Source organism: Lissotriton vulgaris, chromosome 4_1 (assembly GCF_964263255.1).
Source record: "Lissotriton vulgaris chromosome 4_1, aLisVul1.2, whole genome shotgun sequence".
In the NCBI taxonomy this organism is placed as follows: Eukaryota; Metazoa; Chordata; class Amphibia; order Caudata; family Salamandridae; genus Lissotriton; species Lissotriton vulgaris.
This window is the reverse complement of record NC_141691.1, coordinates 1,674,363,164-1,674,387,553: the sequence shown is the minus strand read 5'-3', so window position 1 is coordinate 1,674,387,553 and position 24,390 is coordinate 1,674,363,164. Positions and strand designations below refer to the sequence as shown.

The window sequence follows — 24,390 nt, the reverse complement described above, 5'->3', positions numbered from 1 at the left end:
ACTTGTTAATAAAACTTTTCATTGGTTCATTTTACTTTTGTTAATTTAATGATGAAAAGCTTGGTCATATGACCTAAAAATTACGCTTTTTATTATTTTCAAACAATATTTTTTTTTCAAACATATGTTATAATATTCCAGGCTAATGTACTTTCCCGGAAAATTTACAACTGTCTTGCAAGTAAAATATATTCCTTTTTCGAGAAAAAGGGCGTTTCTTCCTTCCATGACGGAGCCGTTGAGTAAAAGAGATTCGGCCTGCTGTCTTAGTCGCCGATACGCCTGATTATCAGATTCTTATCGATCACTTTATGTTGCAGACATGAAAAACACAACTGCCCTTGACCATTTATCTTTACTGCGTTCCTACATATTATACCTTTTATCCGTCATGTAATTGGACTGCTTTATTTCACTTGCCTTTTACTGATTCGAAAACAGTCACTAAAAGTAAAAACTTTACAAATGAAAATACTACTACCGTGTTTTGTTTTAAAAACCTTTATTGTGAAAATGTCAGTATACAAATACGGGCCTATAACCACGTGGGCCGGCCACGGAGCAAACTGAAATCGTATATGATGAGGAGACATTTACACTGTAGAAGAACGTAACGAGCGGGCCATTAGGTTGCAAGAACTAAGGTGTCTCACAGTTGCGGAATCGGTGGACGTACATTTTATAATTAAATTACGACAGGGCCACTTACAAAAAAATCATCTAGATATACATTTGCGGGCAAGTACCATGGGTGACGTTAATTCGAACTTTCAATACTACAGTAATCAATAACACATCAGAACTTAATATCAATAGGGATGTCAAAATCAATTCTCGTCCCCGCCCGCCCGTCTCAGCGCGTTGTGCTGCCTTCGGCCTATTCGCACATCGGTCCGCTACTGACGCCGCCTCACGTGCCAACGGATTTTCTACGCTTTTTGTAGCCCTATGTCGCATAACAGGTCATGTGGCTTGTTTATAAAACTTTTCATTGGTTCATTTTACTTTTGGTTTCCTAAAGATGGAAGGCTTGGTCATATGACCTAAAAATAACACTTTTCATTGGTTTAGAACATTTTTTTTTCCCAAACGATGAAAGCCCCACCTTGTTTCTGGATCATTCAGACTGAAGCTGGCGTCAGCATGAGAGCACCACCATCTCGTGGCTCCGTCGTGGTCATTCCGCGAGCAATCATGGCAGCCGCTCCCCACCGGAAGTCTGCGGGAGTCGGGGGCCCCCAAGACTTTTATACAATCTTCACGGCTGAGGGGACGCTTTTCGAGAATGGAGCCCAAGCCCTAGCAGGCAAGCGTCCGAGTTTCAAAGTGTCCCAGGGCCATTTCAGTGGACCAGGCCCAAAACCGAGGAGCCGTCCGCCATTTTAAGAGCCATGTGGCAGCCGCCTATCGCTGCACTGCAAGAGTGGGAGCAACTCAACAACATGGTGAGCGAGACGCTGTGGCCGCAAGAGCGAGCGCAACTCAGCTAGATGGCCGCCACCTGGGGAGGCCCGTTCACGCCGGCTCCCCCACGCCCCCCCCCGGGCCGCCGCACGCCAATTTTCGGAGCAGCATTGTAGGATACCAAAACCAGTGCGGCAGTTTACTGGACATCACCTGGGTGCCTGTCGTACATGTTGTGTCAGCCATGTGACACTGGACACAGACCGCTACTGACGAGGCCTCCCCCCGCACCACCCGGGACGCCCCACGCTGTTTTTCTGTGCTGCATTGTAGGATCCCTAAACCAGTGCGGCACCCAGGCGACATCACCTGGGTGCCGTCCAGAACTCTGCACGTTGTGCTGCCTTGGGACTATTCGCACAACAGACCGCTACTGACGAGGCCTCCTCCCGCCCCACCCGGGACGCCCCACGCCAATTTTCGGAGCAGCATTGTAGGATCCCTAAACCAGTGCGGCACCCAGGCGACATCACCTGGGTGCCGTCCAGAACTCTGCACGTTGTGCTGCCTTGGGACTATTCGCACAAAAGACCGCTTCTAACCATTGTTGCTTTTTGTGTGGAGAAATGTTTAAATGTTTTTAGTTTTTGTTCCGTTTGTTAAAGTTAGTAGTTAATAAAGTTTTATAACCTTACTTTGTTGGAGTGTTATCTATTTTTTTTAAAACGGGTGAATGGGGCCTTGATTCGGGTTATTGTCATGTGTGGGCTTTGGAAGTGTGCTGCTGCAGGATCGGACATTTCAAACTCAAATGCACGTTCTTTTTCTTACCTTTCCGAAGCATGGAGCGCAATAGCAGGCAGAGAAAGGGTGATGCACGTGTTGAACACTACCTGACCTGGCAAGTTGCTGGCAGTGCCCCCCCGCCCGCTCCTGAAAGAGGGCACACACACACCGCCGCCCCGAGTACTTCACAAATCTTTAAAAGACCATGCGCTTGTTCATGAGGCTTAAATGGTTTATCACCTCTTCTAGAACCCCTACATCGACCCTCTGACGTTTCATGGAAAAATTACCATGTAACACAATACCAAGCCCTGTCAGCTGAAACCCCCAAGGAATCGTGGGGCATATTATCAAGGGGGTTTATCTCCGCTTTTTTGGCTTTAAAAACCATGAAAGCGGAGATAAAATTATTTCCCTATTATCAAGCTGTCGCTAACACCAGTTAGTGACAGCTAAAAGGAGATAGCGACCATCTTGGGCCCCGCTTTGCATGTCAGTGATACTTATCACTAATGACATGCAAAGTGGCGTGCCAAGATGTTAGCGACTGGAAACAGTCCCTAACATCGCTATCTCCTATTACCAACTTTTGGAGATATTCGCGCTAAGCGCGAATATCTCCAAAATCTAACACCTGCCCTGAGCAGTTCTTAGCCATGTTATCCAATGGGAGGTGGATAACATGGCTAAGAGCATTAGGTCGATAATACATGAATATCGCTGACTTTTCTGCGATAATAGCAAGGTTTATCTGCGATAAAAATCGCCGATGTGCGGCGATAATTTTTGTCTCTAAACAAGTTATAGACAAAAATTATCGCTAGTTGTTCGTAATATGCCCCCGGGTTTTTGCTTGCAGAAATCGGGAGGCGGGAGACTAGCACTGAAATCAGTACTCACACGCCTGAATCAGGAGGATTGGCATGTCTGAATTCTCTACAGCTGGGGCCATAAACTACATCCGCAGGGTTAGGTGATAGCCTGGAACCAGCCTGGCATCTAAAATGGCTGCCGTGCACGACAAAATTGTGGCATTCGAAAAAAGGCAAGATGGCGCAGCCGCTGGAAGAGATATATCAACATATATCAGCCTCCTCAGCCACCCTCAGGAAACATAGGGGATTAGGATATGTCTCCCGCACCCCCTTATACCTAGTACTTTAATTAACGAAGCACAAAATGGCGAATTCCCGTTTCGCTACCAGTTTGCGGCCCAGTTCGCGGCCCGTGAAGCGCTTCTACCGTGAAAAATCTTTTTTTTTTTATTTTCCCCACGGGACCCTTTAATAACCCCAACAACATTCCTAGGGGGTCAAGAGGGGGATACCTTGCCCCCTTTCATTAAATTCCCCCTTAGTTTTTCACCTTTTCTTCTCTCTCGATCCTACCGAGAGACAAGATGGCGGCCGCTCCGGACTGTCACGCAGCAAAAAAAAAAAAAAAGCTCACGCACAGCCGCTGGAAGAGATGTATCAACATATATCAGCCTCCTCACCCACCCTCAGGAAACATAGGGGATTAGGATACGTCTCCCGCACCCACTTATAACTAGTAATTTAATTTACGAAGCACAAAATGGCGAATTCCCGTTTCGCTACCAGTTCGCGGCCGCGCTTCTACCGTGAAAAATCATTTTTTTTTTATTTTCCCCACGGGACCCTTTAATAACCCCAACAACATTCCTAGGGGGTCAAGAGGGGGATGCCTTGCCCCCTTTCATTAAATTCCCCCTTCGTTTTCCACCTCTTCTTCTCTCTCGATCCTACCGAGAGACAAGATGGCGTCCGCTCCGGACTGTTTAGAATGTTGACAGACACCGGAGAGCCAATCAGCTTTCTGCGCGCAAAGTTCCGATAAGCGAAAAGTAAGCGGACCGGATCGCTGCCCGGAGCGCTGTTACAGATATATATCTTGATTTAAACGTTAATTTCTCAAAAACTACTGGAGCACATATATTGAGACCTAGCAAAGGCACATCGGGCTAACAGTCCCTACAATTTTGCCAAGTTTCGTGCAAATCCATTCAGCCGTTCGAGCTAAAAGTGAGTCCAACCGCCCTATGGAAAACTCAATGCAAAAAACGCGTTTTGGGACCCCCCTTTTTTCTCAGCCCTCCCTTGACGAAACCCCACCAAATTTTCAGGGGCTGCTCAGAAACAAAATGTGCCATTTTCCTGAAAATTTCAGCCGATTCCGTCCACAAACGCCAAAGTTATTAGACATAGAATTTTCAAAAGTCCCATAGGGAAAAAATTCTAACTATATATACCTACTGGCGATAGCCAGTAGGTATATATATATATATATATATATATATATATATATATATATATATATATATATATATATATATATATATACATACATACATACATACATACATACATACATACATACATACATACATACATACATATACATACATACATATATATATATATATATATATATATATATATATATATATATATATATATATATATATATATATATATATATATATATGTATGTATGTATGTATGTATGTATATTTGTTGTCATCATGACCTTCAGGTAGTGTGTCAGATCGCTTAACATAAACAGAAAGGCAAGCATTTGCAATGCAATGTCTTGCATGTACGAGAGTTTGAGCTATTGGCATTGTAAATGACAATGCCTTTTATTTCTGTGTTGGTTTTCAAAACAGATAAATAAAATGCATTATAATTTACTTCTTTGTGCCTCCTTCGACCAAGTTATGATCAGGAATATTTGGCATGAAAGGTGTGTGCCATATTCGGAAATCTGCAAATGTTGGCCTTGACTTTGACCTCTGTTTCCTTCGTTGTCTTTCCATCATGTGCATGGCCTGTCCTTGGCCACTGCTCGAATACTTCAAGGTTTGTAAATGCAAGTGGGCTGATTTAACTGTTCCAGCCACTTATCTACCTTGTTGCTGTAGCTTCCACCTGTTACTTGCACAAGGTATACATGCAGGCAGGAGGTTTGTATGCGTGAAAAATATTTCTTTCTGCATGTGCACAAATGTAAGGTACTCTATATAAGGTGCAAGTCAAATTAGAAGCGTAATGTCGACTTGAGAATCTGGTATAAAGGATTGCTTACCTTTGTTTTAACGCAATCCAGCGCTTCCACTACTAACTTCGTCTGTGGCTTGGCCTTTCCAATCTGCAATGCACAATTTAGTTTTAGATACATGAAATTGTATTGGTAAGTACAAATGGGATGTCCACGAGATCATTTCCTTTATTAGGAATCGTAAGAAAATCAATTTGAAAAAGTAGGCACACCATAAAATTGTGAAAAGAATATCTAAAACTGATGTCACAGATAGATGATTTCTGTCCAAAATGCCCTCCAGGTTCAGGCAGTAATAGAACTATTACTGACACATGCAATGGCCCAGTGTCCAGTCATTATGGATTCAAAATAGAGCATAAGAGTTAATTTTCATTGTCTTTTGTTTGTCTTTCACTGTCATGGATCACTGATCACGAAAACATGTTCCGTGGAAAACGTGTCTTCCAAATTGAAGTTTTACCCTGTGGTACTGATACTTATTGAAATGTACTGTGAGATATTCAACTTGAAGCAATTCTCACGCTGACGGATCGGTACTAACTTCCAGTGAATGAGCGACATAAATTAAAGCTCTGGGTCTGATTTTACAAGAAATCCTGACAGGAGTAAATCGCTGATCCATGAAGACAGACACACCGACAGGCATCACTGCAGTTATTAATAACATCACCAGTAAAAAGTACTGTCAGAAACAAAACAGACAAGCATACATATGTGCCTGCATTCCCAGCAACTGAGCTAAACAAATATCACTTTTGGTAAAAATTAGCCCTGAGCGTAGATCGTGAAGTAGCGCTATGCGTAGCTACGCGAAGTGCACTTTGCACTACGCGAGCTACGTGTAGCACTACGTGAACTGCGGAGTACCCTGTTCGCTCTGTGCAAGATGCCGTTTTCAATGATTGCACAGTGCCGACAAGCATTCAGCACTGTGCAATCATTGAAAACGGCATCTTGCACAGTGCGAGCTGTAGTTTTCTGCCGCTCGAGTAGATTTTTACTCGAGCGGCAGCTTTCTCAGCGCGGACTAGTAGTTTCACATTGCGAGCGGTCCTGACCTCCTCGCGTTGAGAATCTCGCCGGGAGGTTTATTTTCCACGCTCGTGATCGGCAACTTGATGCTGATGAGCGCGAATAAGGAAAAAGTCTCGCCGGGATGTCATTTTGCTTGCTTGCGGTTGCCAACTTGATGTTCAGGACCGCGAGCAAGCAAAAAATGACCGCTGCACTACGCTACGCTACGCATGTTTTCACTGTGCTACGTGCAGTTCGCGTAGTGTGAAGTAGCGCAAACTTCGCAAACTACGCCAGCGTAGAGTAGTGCTTTGCCCAGGGTTAGTAAAAATATACTTGAGGATACATTTACCAGATACTTTTCTGTGTATATGCCTGGATGTTTACTTGTATTCCATTTTTACTTTAAGGCTTTTTTTATCTGTTTTATGAATTTAACTTGCTGACCCTCTGCAATCCACAGAGCTAAAAGGCTATTCTGTTTTGCACTGCAGAGGAAGAAAATTATTCAGAGGAACTCTACTGCGTCTATCAATCAACCAATCAGTTAATCTAGAGAGCTCCTTTCCACGCGTGAGGGTGTCCAGGCACTGACGTCTATCAGGAAATGATCTCAACATTCTGAGAAGCACATTAAGAAGCCCAGTTTCAATGGCTGAGAAAAATATGTCAATTTATAACACCTTGCTTCATTACTAGACAAATCTAGAGCATATCATCACTCATTACAAGGTCTTGGTGCATCTTTGCCCTGCCAAGCTAATATGTACAACTTCCATCTTGTCCCAAAAGATAACATTTTCACGATCATTAACAACCTTAAGCCCTCAAAATAATCTTCAAAACCAAGACCAATGAATCAATTAGCTTTTATTTTGGCTAAAAACCATAAAAAGCATATACACACAATGTCATAGAATATAATACAATGCAATTTCTTGTGTTAATCCAGCAGATTTACAGCTTGAGTTGTAATATTCTCAGTAAAACAGGATTACCTAAAACGAATAAAAGGATAATACGTGTCAAGTAAGAATCAAGATCATTAAACTGTTCCAGGCACCTATCAATCCAATCATCAGAAGGAGGATCAATGACTGGCATCTGGGATGTCATGCCCCAGAAACTCCGGTATGTCATCATACCTCTACTATTAAAACACCAACTAGTGTTCCATCGTCCTGAAAAACTAAAGCCCAATCTGTGGCATACTCACTATAGCAAACATTATTGAACCAATGGTCATTTCCAAATAGTTTTCAGATATGAAATCAAATAACATCGTCTAGGATTTTCAATCAGTTTAATACTGCACAGGAGGACTGAGTAAAACTAAATGGACTTTAGGAAATCTTAGACATGGCAAGAGACCTGGGTCAATACTTAATAATCATCCTCCTTAATCTCTTTGCAGCCTTTTACACAGTAGACAACATTCTTCACTTTCTGTTAGCAACTACCTTAGAATCAAGGTTCAGTAAAACACTAGGAGAGTTTTGAACTAATGAGCTTGTCTCCTCTTTCGTATCAATATCCTGTCTGATAGCCTTGAGTTGAGGCCTGCACCTGATCAACGAGTGTTGTACAATGGTGGATTCCTTCCTACCTCCTGGAGCACTGGTTGTACCCTGTTTCGATTAATTTTGCTTTTCGCCTTTGATACTTCATCTTAATAGTTGGCAGAGTACCTAAAGTACGGTCCTACAGAGACAATGTCTCTACACCTGGTTAAAGGGTCAGAGGTATACAGAAACATGTTAACCCCTTACCAATGATTGGGTTGAAAGTTTCTCTCCGCTCTTAGTTTTAATCCTATCACTTCTGAACACAAAAATCCAAAAGACTTTTAGATCCACCAAGAGGTAGTTTAATTCATACTGACTTTATGACTACACTCTGCACCACACACAAGCACACCTATAGCTCACAAAGACTCATCTTTAGACAACCCATTTACATATATTAGAATAGGTCTGTTGGAACAGGATAGCAAGAACGTTTTTTGTTTTGCTAATAACTTTGGTGTTGTTTGACAATTCTTTATGAAAGTTAAAAAAAAAAAGTGGCTGTAGATCGGCTTCTACCGGGAAAGATTAAGGGTGATCCATAAAGCAGGAGATGAGAAAAAGGGGGAGGGGGCTAAAATGGAATTAGTTACTTACCTGTACACTATAGTTCTCCAGTATTATCTTTCATAGATTCAGATGCTTGTATCTTCCCGTCGTCATGGTGGGAGTCTCACTGTAACAAAATGACCAAAGCAGTATCATAGAGAAGAAAACTGCATAGAAAAGCCCATAGGGACTGTACTATTTGGTAACCAGACCTCCTCATTGTTTGGTCCAAAAGTCAGCCAATCAGCATTGCTGCCCTGCCCTCACACTCCCCAGCAGAATCTTCCTGCCTCAGATTTCCGTCCCCGAGTGAGAGACATGGATAATACCGGGATAACAGGTTCTGCCTGAGAAACGGGGAGGTGGGCGGGCGCATGTGAATCTATGAAAGATAATACTCAAGAACTATAGTGTACAGGTAAGTAACTAATTCCTTCTCCAGTATTAAATCTTTCATAGATTCACATGCTTGTATCAGAGTAGTAAGTAGTAACCACAAAGCCTGCAGCGTTTCCAGGATAGAACCCAGAAGGAAGTTCTGCAGCTGACCCATTGTTAGAACATGATCTGAAAATACCCAGGGCAGATAGGAATAAAATCCTAACACCCCTTTATCTCATACAGTGCAAGTTCTTGAAAGAAAAATATTAAACCATCCATAACAACAGCAGATTTTATATATATATATATATATATATATATATATTACCTACTGGCGGTCGCCAGTAGGTATATATAGTTAGGATTTTTTCTCTATGGAACTTTTGAATATTCTATGTCTAATAACTTTGGCGTTTGTAGACGGAATCGGCTGAAATTTTCAGGAAAATGGCACATTCTGTTTCTGGGCAGCCCCTGAAAATTTGGGGGGGTTCCGTCAAGGGGGGGCCAAGAAAAAGGGGGGTCCCAAAACGCGTTTTTCCCATTCATTTTTCCATAGGGCCTTTGGCCTCACTTTTAGCTCGAACGGCTGAATGGATTTACACGAAACTTGGCAAAATTATAGGGACTGTTAGCCCGATGTGCCTTTGCTGGGTCTCAATATATGTGCTCCAGTGGATTTCGAGAAATTAACGTTTAAAAAAACAGATATATCTGTGACAGCGTCCTAGATAGCGCACCAGATCGCGTACTTTTCGCGTAACGGAGCTTTGCGTATCGAAGCTGATTGGCTCTCCGGTGTCTGTCAACATTCTAAACAGTCCGTTGCGGCCGCCATCTTGTCTCTCGGTAGGATCGAGAGACAAGAGGAGGAGAAAAACGAAGGGGGAATTTAATGAAAGGGGGCAAGGTATATCCTTCTTGACCCCCTAGGAATGATGTTGGGGTTATTAAAGGGTCCCGTGGGGCAAATAATAAAAATGTGATTTTTCACGGTAGAAGCGCCTCTCGGTTCGCGAACCGGGTTGCAAACTGGTAGCGAAACGTGAATTCGCCATTTTGTGTTTCGATTTAATCAAATTACTAGGTATAAGGGGGTACAGGAGACGTATCCTGACCCCTTATGTTTTCTGAGGGTGGCTGAGGAGGCTCATATATGTTGATACATGTCTTCCAGCGGCTGTGCGTGAGCGTTTTTTTTTTTTTTGCCGCTTGACTTCTGTTAACGTTCGATTCGCTGGAAATCAGGAGCTGTTGACCGCCATTTTGTCACTGCGAGTAAATATTTTGTTAAAAATAATTGTTATAAATGAATCCTTATTGATAAACATTGTCTGCGCCATCTTGCCTTTTTTGCAATGCCACACTTTTGTCGTGCACGGCAGCCATTTTAGATGCCTTGACCAGACCCACTCTCTGAACGCCGCTGATCCTCAGCATGGCTCCCCACCCTTGCAAGCATCTCCCCCACGCACTGGTCACCCCCGCTCTTTCTCTCATGCATGGGCCATAAACCTCCCCCCATTTGCGCTGCTCTTCCCTGAGAATCACACTCTGTACCCGCCCGACACCTCCCTTTCACCCTATTCACTACCGCACCCTCTGACACTCCTCTTCCTCTGTGTCCGATTGTCCAGGCCGGTCCCAGGCTATCACCTAGCCCTGCAGATGTAGTTTATGGCCCCAGCTGTAAAGAATCACCCCTCTTCAAAGGAGTTACAGTAGATCAAGGCCCCCACCCGATGAGATCCGTCACACCACACGCGTTCCTACTATCTGATAACCATCCTGTATTGTGCTTGGGGAGGGGATTCTCACTGTGAGGGTGTGTGGGTCCGAGCCTGAAGTGGAAGATTCCAGGGATGCCTTTTTGTACATCAAAGTCTTCACAATTATGTGTCACATTAAAAATATATAGCACTCCAACAAAGTTGTAGGATTATAACACTTTAATACCTTATAAATATATACAACGCTCCAACAAAGTAAACACGTTAAAAAAAACTTTTTAAACAACTATTTACATGACATTGCTTTAACCAGGATAGACAAAGAAATGACACAGTGATGTAAAAGTTTCTGAAAGAAATGCCAAGAACGTCCCATGTGAAAGTGAATTTTATCTGGCAATTTTTTTCTTTTCCTTCTCATGAAAAGAAAGTTAATGCCAGGTTCGTTACCTGCCTCATCTGTAAAAAAAAAAACTCTCGAGAGGGACCGAAAAAAAATATAGCTATGGTAATCATACCATGCATCGGCACATGGAGAGGTGGCACTCTCTTAATTATTCTAAAGCACAACTTCGAGATTTGGTGGATAATCCCCGACCGGCAAAAACATCCACCAATGACTTAGCAATAAGTGAGTCAGAAGCAAGGGAAACGGTCCCAAATCTGTAAAAGAACTTTAGGCAGATGAGATTGACTTGTGTAGCATGTGGAAAATTAATTTCATGCGGAGAGATGAGTATTACTTTAATAAATAGATCATATGAAAATCATCAATGTCCAAAACGTTCTAGAAAGTAATTTTTGTCATTTTTGAGGAAGAGAGATAACCTACAGTAGTACGGGGTCGTTTTCGTTCGTACTAGGGGGGCCAGGTTACATTCGTTCGGGGTGGCTTGGGGCATTTAAAACAACTTCCCTGATACAGGTAGCATATAAAGTAGAGGCTAAATACCAGGATCTTTATCGATTGCTTTATGCTGTAGAAAAATGAAAAACACACAACAAACCTGGACCATTCATATTTTCAATGTTTCTGCGTACTATACTTTTTAACCCTTAACTAATTGAGCTGCTTCATTTCACCTGCTTTTTTTTTTTTTTTTTTTTTAAACTCGGAAACAGTGGCCATTTCTTCGAAACTTACCAATCTACGCGTTACAACTACGTTTGCTTTTTCAAAAACCTTTAATAAAAATGTTGGTGCCCAAATACGGGTTTATAACCCTGTGAGCCGGCCACGGAGCAGGCTGGAACTGAAAATGGGGGGGGGGGGGATTTATTTGTGGAAAACATAACAGAGTAAGTGGTCGTTGATTTTTATAGTGAAAAGTGCGTGAAGTGCAACAAAATCATATCGATAATTCATTGTGAGCAAGTACCAAAAGTGTCGACAATTCGAACCTTCAATAATAAATACAGTAATCAATGATGCATTAGAAGTTAATATCAATTCATTGTTCGAAAGTGTAATCAGTACCCGTCCCATGTCAATTCATTGTTCGAAAGTATAATCAATACCCATCCTGGATGAATTCATTGTCCGAACATATAATCAGTCTTATCCCATATCAATTCATGTGCTAAAAACTGCATACATATCTCATGATATCAAGGCTGAGCAATCGGGGCACAACAAGGAGTTGAGAGTTTCATTTGTACCGGCGCCATTTTGGGTGAGGTCAGGAAGGTTTAAGTATAGTCAAAATGTCTCCACCAACTCGTGGTTGGACCGGGACCTCTTTTGGCAGTCCAAAAGTTTTCGTTGAAGGGTAGCAGAGGGGACTGGTGAAATGAACCATCAGTGAAAGTGGGGTGGGAGGAAACAATCTCTCCTACCGGGTCATACTGGTGTCCCACCGGAACTGATCAAGTTGGTAGTCTTGCAGGATTTTGGTGATTTCAAGACTGAGGCCGGCGCCGGCATGAGCGCGCCGACGTTTCGCGGCTTCGTCGTGGTCGTTCCGTGGGTGATCATGGCAGTCATTCCCCATCGGGGGCCCCCGTGGCTCTTATAGAATCTTCAAAGTTGAGGAGAACGTTTCTGGATGCAGGAAACTAGAAGCGTCGTTGCACCGCAACAGTGGACGAGACCCCGCTGGGTGAGCGGAGCATCATTGCCTCGCAATAGTGGACAAGACCTTTTGTCGGGTGAATGCAGCGCCGCTGCATCGCAAGAGTGGAGGAACCCTTTTGTTGGGTGAGTGGAGCGTTGGGGGTGCAGCTGAGGGGCCCCCACCTGTGGGGGTGGGAGAGGCTCGTTCGCGCCGCCTCTCCCTCCCAGCGCACCCCACGCCGACACCTGGCGTTGATATCCGTGAAGTCCGGACCAGGCGATAAGAGGGGGGGTCGGAGACAGAGGCAAGACAACCCCCCCCGTGGCCTGCAAGGCGGCAGAAGAAGGGAATCGGGAGACCAGTACATTTCGGGCCATCCACCCCACGGCTGCCCTGCACGTGTCGAGGCCTCATCTTCCGGATGGGCGTAACCATGGCCCTGTTGCACTTCGGGAGTTTCCGGAATGGGGGTAGGTATCTGCTGATTTGTATCTATTTCATGTTACCGTTAATGGGCGTGGCGGGCGGTGGGACAGACATGCTTGGAGCAGTGGGGGGGTGGCGGAGCCTAGCTACCTCGTAACTGCCGTAACGTCAAGCTTGGCTTTTTTCACCACTTCCATGTTTCTTAAGGTATTGGTGAATTATACTTCTCCGGAAATTTAAAAGTCACAAATGTTTTATTTGTGTAATCGTTTCAGGTCAAACGGATTGTGGGACAATGTTCAGAATGGAAGAGTCACCAAAAGGTGAAATTGTTTTTGATGGTAAAATGATGTGACTCCTGCAATGTGTCGCTTTTGCGGAACAGATATATGATGTAATTGTGTTCTTAATGTTACGGTGTACATGTAAAAAATGATGCATAAGTGTTGCACGGGCATTGTAGATACTCTGTGCTTAGCAATTTCAAGTTACTTCCCCCGGGTTCAAGGGCCTTGTAAATACGTCCCCATGTGTGTCTGGTCATTTGAAGTCGTTTTCCTTGTAGTGTAAGGCCCTTGTAAATACGCCCCCATGTGTAAAATTAATTAATTTGCCCTTAAATGTTGCTTTTTCGGTAATTTTATCGAATCAGTAATTTTATTGATTCGGTAATTTTACCGAAAATGCAAGATTGAAATGTGCGTAGCCAATTTTCCAGTGGCACATGGCTTTCAGAATCGGTATTTTACCATGGAATACAAATCCATGGTAAAATACTGATTCCTGTGTACATGCACATCTGTGCACATCTGTGCATGTACACATATGCCATGTGACAGACAGACGTGTCCTTAGGGCATGTCTGTGTGCCACATTGCACACATGCCCGTTTTGGGGGTGCTAGATGGTGTCAAAGTGATACCCCCTGCACCCTTGACAAATTCGGTATTTACCGATTCAGTAAATACTGAATCGGTATTTGAATTGAATCCTATGGGCTTCAAGGCCCATAGGATTCAATAGCAAATATCGATTCGGTATTTACCGAATCGGTAAATACCGAATTTTTAAGGAATCGGTAATAAATCAGATGTTGGTACTTACATCCCATTTACCGATTTTGAAATACCGAATCGGTAAAATTCGGTAATATTCGGTATTTCAAAATTGGTAAATGTGATTTACCTACATCTGGCACTAGGTGTATTATTGTTGTACATAAAATGTTTTAAAACTTTGTTTGAAATCAAATGCATGCACACTTAGGGCCAGATGTAGGTGGTCGTTTCAGGCCATTTACCGACCGGTTACGGCCGTTTTCGGCCGTTTCCGATTGTTAAATGGCAAATCCATATGTAGGGGCTTAAATCCAAGGCCACGTGTAGGTAAATCTACATTTATAGAATCGGAAAAATTATTTGTTCAGTAAAATACCGAATCGGTAATTTTACCGATTCTGTTAATTTGTTATGTTGGGGGGAGTCTTCTGAGTCCCAAAGACCTTAAGGAATCGGTATTTTAGCATGAAATCAAACTTCATGGTAAAATACCGATTCCGGTGTGCATGCACATGTGTGCTCGCACACCTATGTCATGTGAAAGGCAGATCTGCCCTTAGGGCTGGTTTGCTTGCCACATGGCACCTGTGCCTGTTTTGAGGGTGTCAGAGGGTGTCAAAGTGATACCCCCTGCACCCTTGTGCATACTTTTTTTTATTTTTTTTATAGCATTGTCAAATCTAGTTCTTACTGTTATTGATTTACTGTTTGGTAATAGTGGTTAATAACATTTTTTATTATATTTCACCACAGATTCAACTGCAGATTATTTGGGAATTAGACAATGCCGTCTAAGGATAGAATTCGAAAGGCTACAAAACGTCAAAGACAGCTTGACCCCGGGAGCCGGCCGCCTATGTCGGGTGCAATCTCAGGCTACACCAGGGCTATAAGACTTGGGGAGGGGGTCGGAGCCAAGCGTCTTCTCCGAGTCCGTGCCATGACACCGCCCCTCGGGGGCCTCCGTCAAGTGGTTTAGGGAGGTACCGTATCACATTGTTTTCAAATGCAGTCAGGTCCACAAACGGCCCCCACTTACTTTGAGAATAGTGAAGCTGCAGCAGGTGCAAATAAGCTTTAGACAGTGTTACAAGCGCTGCTCAGAACTCTGAACTATGGCACCCAACATCCAGGACTTATGCCATTTGTGCAAGGCAGTGACATTGAAGCAACTCAGGGACCAAAACCATGAACGAACACTCAATTTTACTATTGATGCTTGACTGAGGCAAAGGAGATCAGTGTGCATGAGTCTCATGCTCGATCGATTGAGCTAGCCGGATCGGGCAACTAAAAGAATAAAATAGTTATGTAAATAGTTATTTAATAAAATGTTTTACCTTGTTACTTTGCTGGTGTGTTGTATATATTTATAATATTTGCATAGGGTTTGTCGTTATTTTGGGTGGGGTGGGTGGCGGAGCCGAGCTGTCTTGCAGCCATCATCGTGTGGAGCTCAGTTCATCTCACTAGTTTCGTATTTCTCATGAGGGGTTGTTTTTAATGTTTCTATTTTAGCTAGGTCAAAAAGAGATCCCATTAGTGGCCTACTGATTTTGCTCGATTCCTTTTGTTTTTTAAAACGATTTTTCACTATCTGCAAAGACTAAACAGAGTATTGCGACTCTGTGCTTGTTTGTAAATAGAGAATGAACCAAAGAGAACCAATTCTAAAACAGTAAATGCTTGGATAACAATCAATCAAATGGAGAGAGAAGCAGGCACGACGGATTAGAACGGAGGCAAAGGCCTGCGTTAACTACCCTTCACTATCTGCAAAGAGAGAGTACTGCTAAGAGAAAAGAGGGGGGGGGGGCAGCGTTCAAAGTACATCAGCGTGCATAAATACGAAAATGTTTGTACCTATCACGTACTTCACATTTGACAGCTTTTGATATTTGCTATTAAAAAACCATTGAAATTCACTGAAAAAAACATAGGTTTTAGGCCATATATAGTCAGGGGTTAGCATTTACAAAACCTTAATTTACTCGCACAAAACCATAGAAATTCGCATATATAGTTAGATGCAATAACTATATATCGCGCACCCGCAATCCACTGCTGATGATGTCACATATTACATCATTAATGACACGGTCAGTGACATCACTGATGACATCACTGACAACATCACTGATGACATCAATCATGTGATAATACGATCAACCTCTTCAGACTCTAATATAACCTTAGATACACTCAGAGTAAACAGACACTCACAGACTGTCACTCATCCATGGAGTTACTCACACACCTAGTCAGTCATGCACTGAATCAATCACACCTCCATTTCATCAACTATACAGTTATACACACCTTACTTATTCAAACATATTCTAACACATATTTACTCTCTTATACAATCCCTGATACAAGTTCTCAATGATCCATTCAGCCACTCACACATTCACTGGCTCTTATACACAGTAATTTATATATGTGAACTCTCACATGTACTGTGTTTTACATATTTACTTACTTTGACATGTAGCACTGAGATATCCATTCACTCACCAATACACTCGTACACAGTCAACCACCCATACAGCTGTTTCAACATGCAGTTTTGAACCCATAGATCGAGTGAATCAACTGTTCACACATGTATACACAGAGTCACACACCTCCCAGCCACCCCCACACACACACTTACTCTCCCATAGAAATACTTAGGCAACCAATCAATAACCCATATAGTTACTCATATAGCTACTGATTAACACATGCAGCACTTCATAGAACAACAGATATAATGATGCACAAATTAAGACAGTTTAGTCACTAACCCATGCACTCAGTGAGACACATTTAATCACTCTCTCATACAGTCAGTCGTGCATCTACTAAATCCTTCATCCAGACACTTATACATCCACTCATTCTTCAATATGTAAGACATATTTTGACTTTTCAGAAACATACAGTCACTGGATGTTGTCATTTGAGATGTCATCAGTGATGTCATCAGTGATGTCATTTGAGATGTCATCAGTGATGTCATCAGTGATGTCACTGACCATGTCATTAATGATGTAATATGTGGCATCATCAGCAGTGGATTGCGGGTGCGCGATATATAGTTATTGCATCTAACTATATATGCGAATTTCTATGGTTTTGTGCGAGTAAATTAAGGTTTTGTAAATGCTAACCCCTAACTATATATGGCCTAAAACCTATGGTTTTTTCAGTGAATATATATATGAGTGATGTTATGTTATGTTATATTATGTTATGTTATTATCATTTATTTTGCGCACAGATGCTCCAGCTAAGGAGCGTCCTGGCGCAGGAAAAGGTGAACATAACACAACGCAAAAGGAAACAGAAAAGTGAAAAAGTCAGAATAAGAGGAATTAAAACAGGTGAGTTTTCACGGCCCTACGGAATGCTAATAGATCCTCTAACAGGCGGATTTCCAAAGGGAGGGAGTTCCAGAGAGGCGCAGCTCTCACACGAAAAGAGCGACCGCCCATCCGGCTAAGCCTGAAACGCTGGATAACCGCAAGGGATTGCCCAAGAGATCTGAGAGAGCGAGTCGGGACATAGGCGGATAAGAGATTATTGAGAATCTCAGGTGCCGACCCTTTTAAAATTTTGAAGGCAAGGCTAAGGGCCTTAAAGTGGATTCGGCTTTTGATCGGTAACCAATGTAGGGACCGCAGAGTATTGGAAATGGGACAGGACCTCGGCAGACCCACCACTGCTCTCGCAGCCGCGTTCTGTACGCGCTGCAAGCGAACGATCTCAGATTGGTTAACTCCCAGCAGGAGCGAGCTGGCATAGTCCAGCCGGGAGATAATCGTCGCTTGGATAACCAACTGTCTCGTCGGAGCATCAAAAAATTTGAGCACCGGCCTTAGCCCACGCAGGACACCGAAACAGCATGCCGCCACTCTCTTAGTGTGGGTAGTGAAGCAAAGGGTGTGATCTAGCCACACTCCCAGGTTTCTAAGTTCCATCACTGGTGTAGGGGCCGGCCCTAACTCCAGAGGCCACCAGATGTCCCCCCAGCGATCTGCTCCCCTCCCAATGATCATCACCTCAGTTTTTTTCGCGTTCAGCTGGAGACAGTTGTTATTCATCCAGCTGGCCACCTCTCTCAGCCCATCTCGGAACCTGGGGGCATCCTGTTCGACATCCCCGCGGATCGTGACCGCTAGCTGCGTGTCGTCGGCATACGAGACCATGGTTAGGCCCCACTGCCTGGCGACATCAGCCAGCGGCCGCACGTAGAGATTGAAAAGCGTGGGACTCAGCGAGGAGCCCTGAGGGACCCCCAGGTCCAGCTGATGGAATTTGGACTGAAAAGAAGGGGTGGCAACGCAGAAGGAGCGATCGCTAAGGAAGGAGCGGAACCACTGCAGAGCAGAGCCACAGATGCCAATGTCCTCCAGGCGGTGCAGACGGATGCGATGGGACACCGTGTCAAAGGCAGCGCTAAGGTCTAATAAAATAAGCGCTGCCGTTTGACCTGCATTCAACACACTCCACAGATGTTCTACCATTGCCAGAAGGGCGGTCTCCGTGCTGTGACCAGCACGGAACCCATTCTGCGTACGGTCGAGGACATTGGCCCGGGCCATATGCTCGGATAGAGCCAGGTTGACGTGAGCCTCCATGACTTGGGCCGGCCAGGGAAGCAATGAAATCGGGCGGTAGTTGTCCGGTTTTAAAGGATCCAATGATGGTTTTTTCAGGATCGGGGAAACCACCGCCTGCTTCCACTTGGCAGGAACCGTACCTGAAGTCAAGGAAAGGTTAATCAGCGAACACACTACAGTGCGCCCCTGAAAAGAGGGATCTCTAAAGAGGGCAGGTCTGAGCGGGTCCGCAGGAGAGCCGGACTTGACTCGTTGTGCCAACTTGACAAACCCATCCCAGGACAGAGTAGGGAGAGAGTGTAATGTCGGGCAGCTGCGAGGGCCATTCAGAGGAATGAGTGGCAGCGTCGTACTGGGGAACGATGGATTGTGGCTGTTACGGAATTCCGTCGCGTAGAACGCCGCACGGGCTCTACAGATAACTCGATGGTAGAGCTTGACGGAAGCCAAATACGCTTTTTTTTATGACATCATACGTCTTCCGCCACTCCCTTTCTGCCCGTCTACATGAACCCTTCAGAGCGCGGAGGGCACTGTCATACCAAGGACTCGACTGCCTGGAGCTGGATTTACTTGAGATGATGGGCACCAATATGTCGAGCGCCTTGGTAATCCAGCTGCAGAATTGGTCGTAGCCCAAGGTGGCGTTGAGCAGAGGGCCTAGTGGCTCTTCAGCCATGATGTAATGTAGGTCCTCTAGCCTAAGCTTATTCCAGTGCCGCCGAGGGATCCGCTTAGGAGATGGAATAATGGGGGTTTCGGGGAGAGGTAGCCAGACGGACACCTAAAAATGATCGGTCCATCCCACTGGAGAAATAGCCGAAACTTGGACATCCGGTAAGTTAGTAAAAAACGGGTCCAAAATGTGGCCAGCCACATGCGTAGGTTGAGTGACAAGTTGGGTCAGCTGAAGGGCCTCCAAATCCGCCAGAAAACCACTGATAGCCGAGGTCAGTTGGTTGTCAAAATGGAGGTTACGGTCACCTAAGATGCAAAAATTGGCGCAGTCACTAGCTAGCGTACTAACCGCCTCAGGGAAAGCTCCCCTGAATGCTACATCACTGCCTGGGGGGCGGTATACGACCATCCCAGACAGCGTGAACTGGGGACTGATGGTGATCTTAAACAGGGCGCTTTCGCACCCAGCAATATGCAGACCCGTCCAAGTGCACGCAAAAGTAGATTTTATAGCTAGGGCAATACCTCCACCTCTGGACAGGCGGTTCCACGTAAAAAGTGAATATCCTGGGGGGCAAGCCAAATGAATTATGGCTGCGTCTGTGTCCTGGAGCCAGGTCTCAGTGATGATAAACAAATCTGGCTCCTCATCGGTGATAAGGTCCATGATAGACAGATGATGTTTAACCAGAGATCTAGTATTAAGGTTTAACATCCGCAGACCATGAACACGACACTTGCTCAGCTGAGGCACACTTATGCCTTCCAGTGGGGCTGCAAAGTTGTCATGGTCCCGAATACCCGCTGGCTGGTCGAGCGACCGTCCTTTGCAGGCACATTGATAGGGGCCACACAAGGGATGGGTCGGTGCAATAACGCACCGCGGGAGGGACTGCCCAATCGCCCGGAGCAATGCACTGGTGTAAACAATCATCCTACCTCCCAAAAGGTACTAAACGGGAGGAGCCCGCTGCGCCCAGCGCGTCCCTAGCGCGGACGGGCGCAGACGGGCAGGACTCTGGCAAGACTCCGGCTAGCGACGGCGTCCGGCTGCGCGGGAGAGAGCGACTTTAAATAGGCGGAGAAATGGTTGGAGGAGCGCAAGGACGCTCCAAGATGGCGCCCGCCGAAAGACCAGCGTCCCAAACCAAAATGGCGCCGATCGTCGATCCCCGGACCACCCTCCGAACCCGGACCCACCAAAACGGTGGTGTATTTTCCAAAATTATATGCAGGTATGAGGGGGGGAGAGAGCCCAGCCAGTTCCACTATAAAAGCTGAAGAAACAAAATAAAATAGTCAATAATTCAAAAGCAGGTATAATTAAAAGCTAAGCGCTAACAAACCGCGGCGCGGTAATGCGGCACCTTTTCCAGGCTGCTCGCTGCCAAAAATCACCTTAAATAGGCGGAGAAATGGTGGGAGGAGCGCAAGGACGCTCCAAGATGGCGCCCGCCGAAAGACCAGCGTCCCAAACCAAAATGGCGCCGATCGTCGATCCCCGGACCACCCTCAGAACCCGGACCCACCAAAACGGTGGTGTATTTTCCAAAATTATATGCAGGTATGAGGGGGGGAGAGAGCCCAGCCAGTTCCACTATAAAAGCTGAAGAAACAAAATAAAATAGTCAATAATTCAAAAGCAGGTATAATTAAAAACTAAGCGCTAACAAACCGCGGCGCGGTAATGCGGCACCTTTCGGATCGGATCTTCGAAGGTTCCTTTGGACTGAACCCATTGCTCGTCTAGGTGCTCCTGCAAGGATCACATTCGAAGACGGCAATTTGGAACCAGTGGGATGCAAGAGGACTTCATCCCCAACAAGGATTTGTACATCCGCACAGAAGTGAACCTTTTTGTTTGAAGGGATGTTGCGAGGCCCATTATTTTCCTCATCCTTTCTTCGGACGGGTATGCTTTTGTTTCCTTGGTGCATATCCATGCCCCTAGGAATAGAATGCCCTGAGCTGGAATCAGTGAAAATTTTTCCAAGTTGTTTCTTAGGCCTAACCGATGGAACAGGCGGATGCAGCACTGAATGGACCTCTTGGCTTTCATGAATGATGGACCTGTCACCAGCCAATTGTTCAGATATGGGTAAATGCAATGCCCTCTTAACCTTAAGTGTGCTGCCACCGGGGCCATGCACTTAGTAAACCCCCTTGGGGCCGATTTGAGGCCAAATGGCAACACCTTGAATTGGAAATGGCGACTCTCCACAGCAAATCTTAAATATTTTCTGTGCTTCCGATGAATTGGGATATGGAAGTATGCATCCATTAGATCCAAAGAAGCCATGAAGTCTTTCTTCTTTAACATTAGTAGGATCTCCTGCAACGAGATCATTCGGAAGGGAATTTTCTTTATGTATTGATTCAGATCCCTCAAATCCAATACCTGCCTCCACTTCGTAGTTTCTTTCTTCTTGATGAGGAAGAAATGCAAATAGAAGCCTTTCCCTCTGTGTTGTTGAGGTACTTCCTCTATAGCCCCCTTCTGCAATAGTGAATGGACTTCCTTTTGCAGCTCCTGATGATGTTGATGGTGTCTGAGCACCGGGGGATGATCTGGTGGTATTTGCACAAACTCTAGGGTATGGCCTCTGCTTATTACGTCCAAAACCCATTTGTCCGATGTTATGCACATCCAATTGTCGAAGAAGAGAGACAGATAGTGGTCGTTTTCCGGGACGTGCTGTGTGGGGAGCGCCGGCATGAAATAATTGTCTTCTGTTAGTTTGTTGATTCTTTCCTCTATTGGTGGACTTGCCCCTAGATTGTTGCTGGAAAGAAGAGTTGGAAGGCTTGTATTGATTTCATGAATTGTATTGCCTACATCCTTGCTGGTTATAGGGCTGATATATGTTGGATGTATATGACTATCTCTGATTAAATTGACCTCTTGTACCTCTCTTACGAAAGGACTGGAACCTTCCTTGCTGAAGGGATCCCAGCACTCTAGCCGTATCTGTATCTGACTTGATACCTGGTAGCGCCTTGTCTACATGTTTGCCAAAAAGATTTTCCCCATCGAATGCCATATCAACAATCTTCGCCTGCACCTCCGGACGAAAGGATGTTGCCCTTAGCAAACCCTGTCTCCGAAGTGAAACTGCTCCTGCCTGAAGGCCATAGAGGAAATATCCATGGCAACGTCAATGGATTCCGCTGCCGACTTAGCCCCATCACGGAGGATAGCAGCAGCCTCCTCTTTCTTATCCTCCGGTAGCGCAGACAGAATGGGTGCCAAATCCGACCACATTTGTCTGTTAAAACCGCTAATTAGGGCCCTAGCATTGGCTGCTTTAATAGTAGAGGCTGCCATGACCGCAAACCTCTTACCAGCTCCATCCATCCTCCTTCCTTCTTTGTCTGGCGGCACCATTGAAGTAGAAACCGGATTCTTTGAATTTCTTTGTGCCGCTTGCGTCACCACCGACTCTGGTCTCGAGTGACCTATCAAGCAGGCCGGAGAAGACTCTGGTGCTCTATATTTCTTTTCGATTCTAGGAACCGACACCGCGATGGAAGCCAGTGTCTTCAAAATCTTTAGGCCCTCCTCCCAAATGTGAGGAATAATCGGAATTGAGCGTGCAGATTTCCTTGTGTCATCTTTGAAATCATGTAAGAAACATTCAGTTTCTTTAACCTCCATTTCCAGATCAAATCTTTTGGCCGCTTTTTCCATAATGTCATGGAATCCTCCAATATCCTGAGGAGGAGAAGTGGTTGGCATCGGAGTAGGTGAAGGAGCCGACGGCAAAATGTACTCATTCCATTCCTGACCTCCCGTAGAGTCATGTATAAGCTCACCTTCCTCAGGTTGCTCATCATCATCAGTGTCCATCAGATCGTCCCTGATCGTTACCACTGGTGGTGATCTCAGAGACTGCGTGTGAGGAGTAGTTTGGGCTCTTGGAGGCTGTGTTGTAGGCACCGGCGTAGATGACAGAGGCACATTTGCCTCTGGAAAATGACGATAATAGTCGTTAATCATAAACCTCAGGTCAGAAACCAGAGATACAGGTATGGAGACTGACTCCTCTCGCGACTCTTCTCGCAACTCTTCCTGTTGCTCATAATCTTCCCCATAGTCACAGGTCTACTGGAAAGATTCATATCTTGAAGATTGAGAATGAGCTCTCACTTTAAAGGAAAACACTTCTTCTTTATCTGTATCCTGGCTTTTTATCTTAAGTTGTGAAGGGCTATATGCCACTTCGGACGACTCCTCCCCTTCTGAATCCTGCTCCAGCAAAGAAGATGGTGGTAAAGGCGACATCTGCGTCCACGACGTGAATTCTGCAGATTTACTTATGGTTGCTGAACCCCTCAACAACTGAAATGAGTGAATGCAGATCAAAGTCTTCGACTGCGGTGATTTAAATGCCTTTGCCATTGAAATTACACTCTTCGTCGACGGAGTCGTCGACAACATAGCCCTCGTTGATGGAGTCGTCGTCACCAAAGCCATCGTCGACGGAACTGTCGTCGACGGGGTACCCGTCGAAGGGGTCGTCGTCGACGTCGTCGCTGACCCTGTCGTCGACGATGTCGTCGTCATCGTTTTCTTCGTCGACGGGACGATCAAACTCGTCGACGTAGTCGTCGTTGACACTGCATTAGTCCTGTCGTCGACGCACCTGCCGTCGTCGAAACCGTCGTCGTCGACTGTGAAGTCGTCAACGGGGCTGAAGTCTTTTCCACAGATTTTTCAGCAGAAGCCAGGGAGCTGGTCGATGGAGCAGATCCTGCCCCTTTCTGACCTGACTGCTTCTTGAGGAGAGTCTGAGGGAGAGATCACACCTCCTTCCCCTTCAATTTAACCTTCTTAGGGTCCACCCTTTCCTCAGAATGTGAGGCCTTTCTCTTTTTAGGTGTTAAAGCAATGAATTCCTCACCAGAATCAGAATCTGATGCGGCCTTCTTCTTTTGAAGCCACAACAGCAAACGAGCCTCTCTGTCCCTCAGCGTTTTAGCAGAGAAGGTTCTACAATATTTACAATCCTTGGCCACATGCTTTGGATGAAGACAATATAAGCAGTCCTTGTGAGGGT

General features: G+C 45.0%; 1 protein-coding gene across 1 annotated transcript in view; it reads right to left on the bottom strand.

Annotated features, from left to right (window-relative positions):
- Window positions 1-24,390, bottom strand: part of CA3 (carbonic anhydrase 3) — a 260,543-nt gene that overhangs the window by 38,929 nt on the left and 197,224 nt on the right. The window contains exon 5 of the mRNA XM_086965952.1: window positions 5,296-5,358. Coding sequence (XP_086822078.1) covers window positions 5,296-5,358 — 63 coding nt within the window. The remainder of the gene's footprint in view (window positions 1-5,295; window positions 5,359-24,390) is intronic.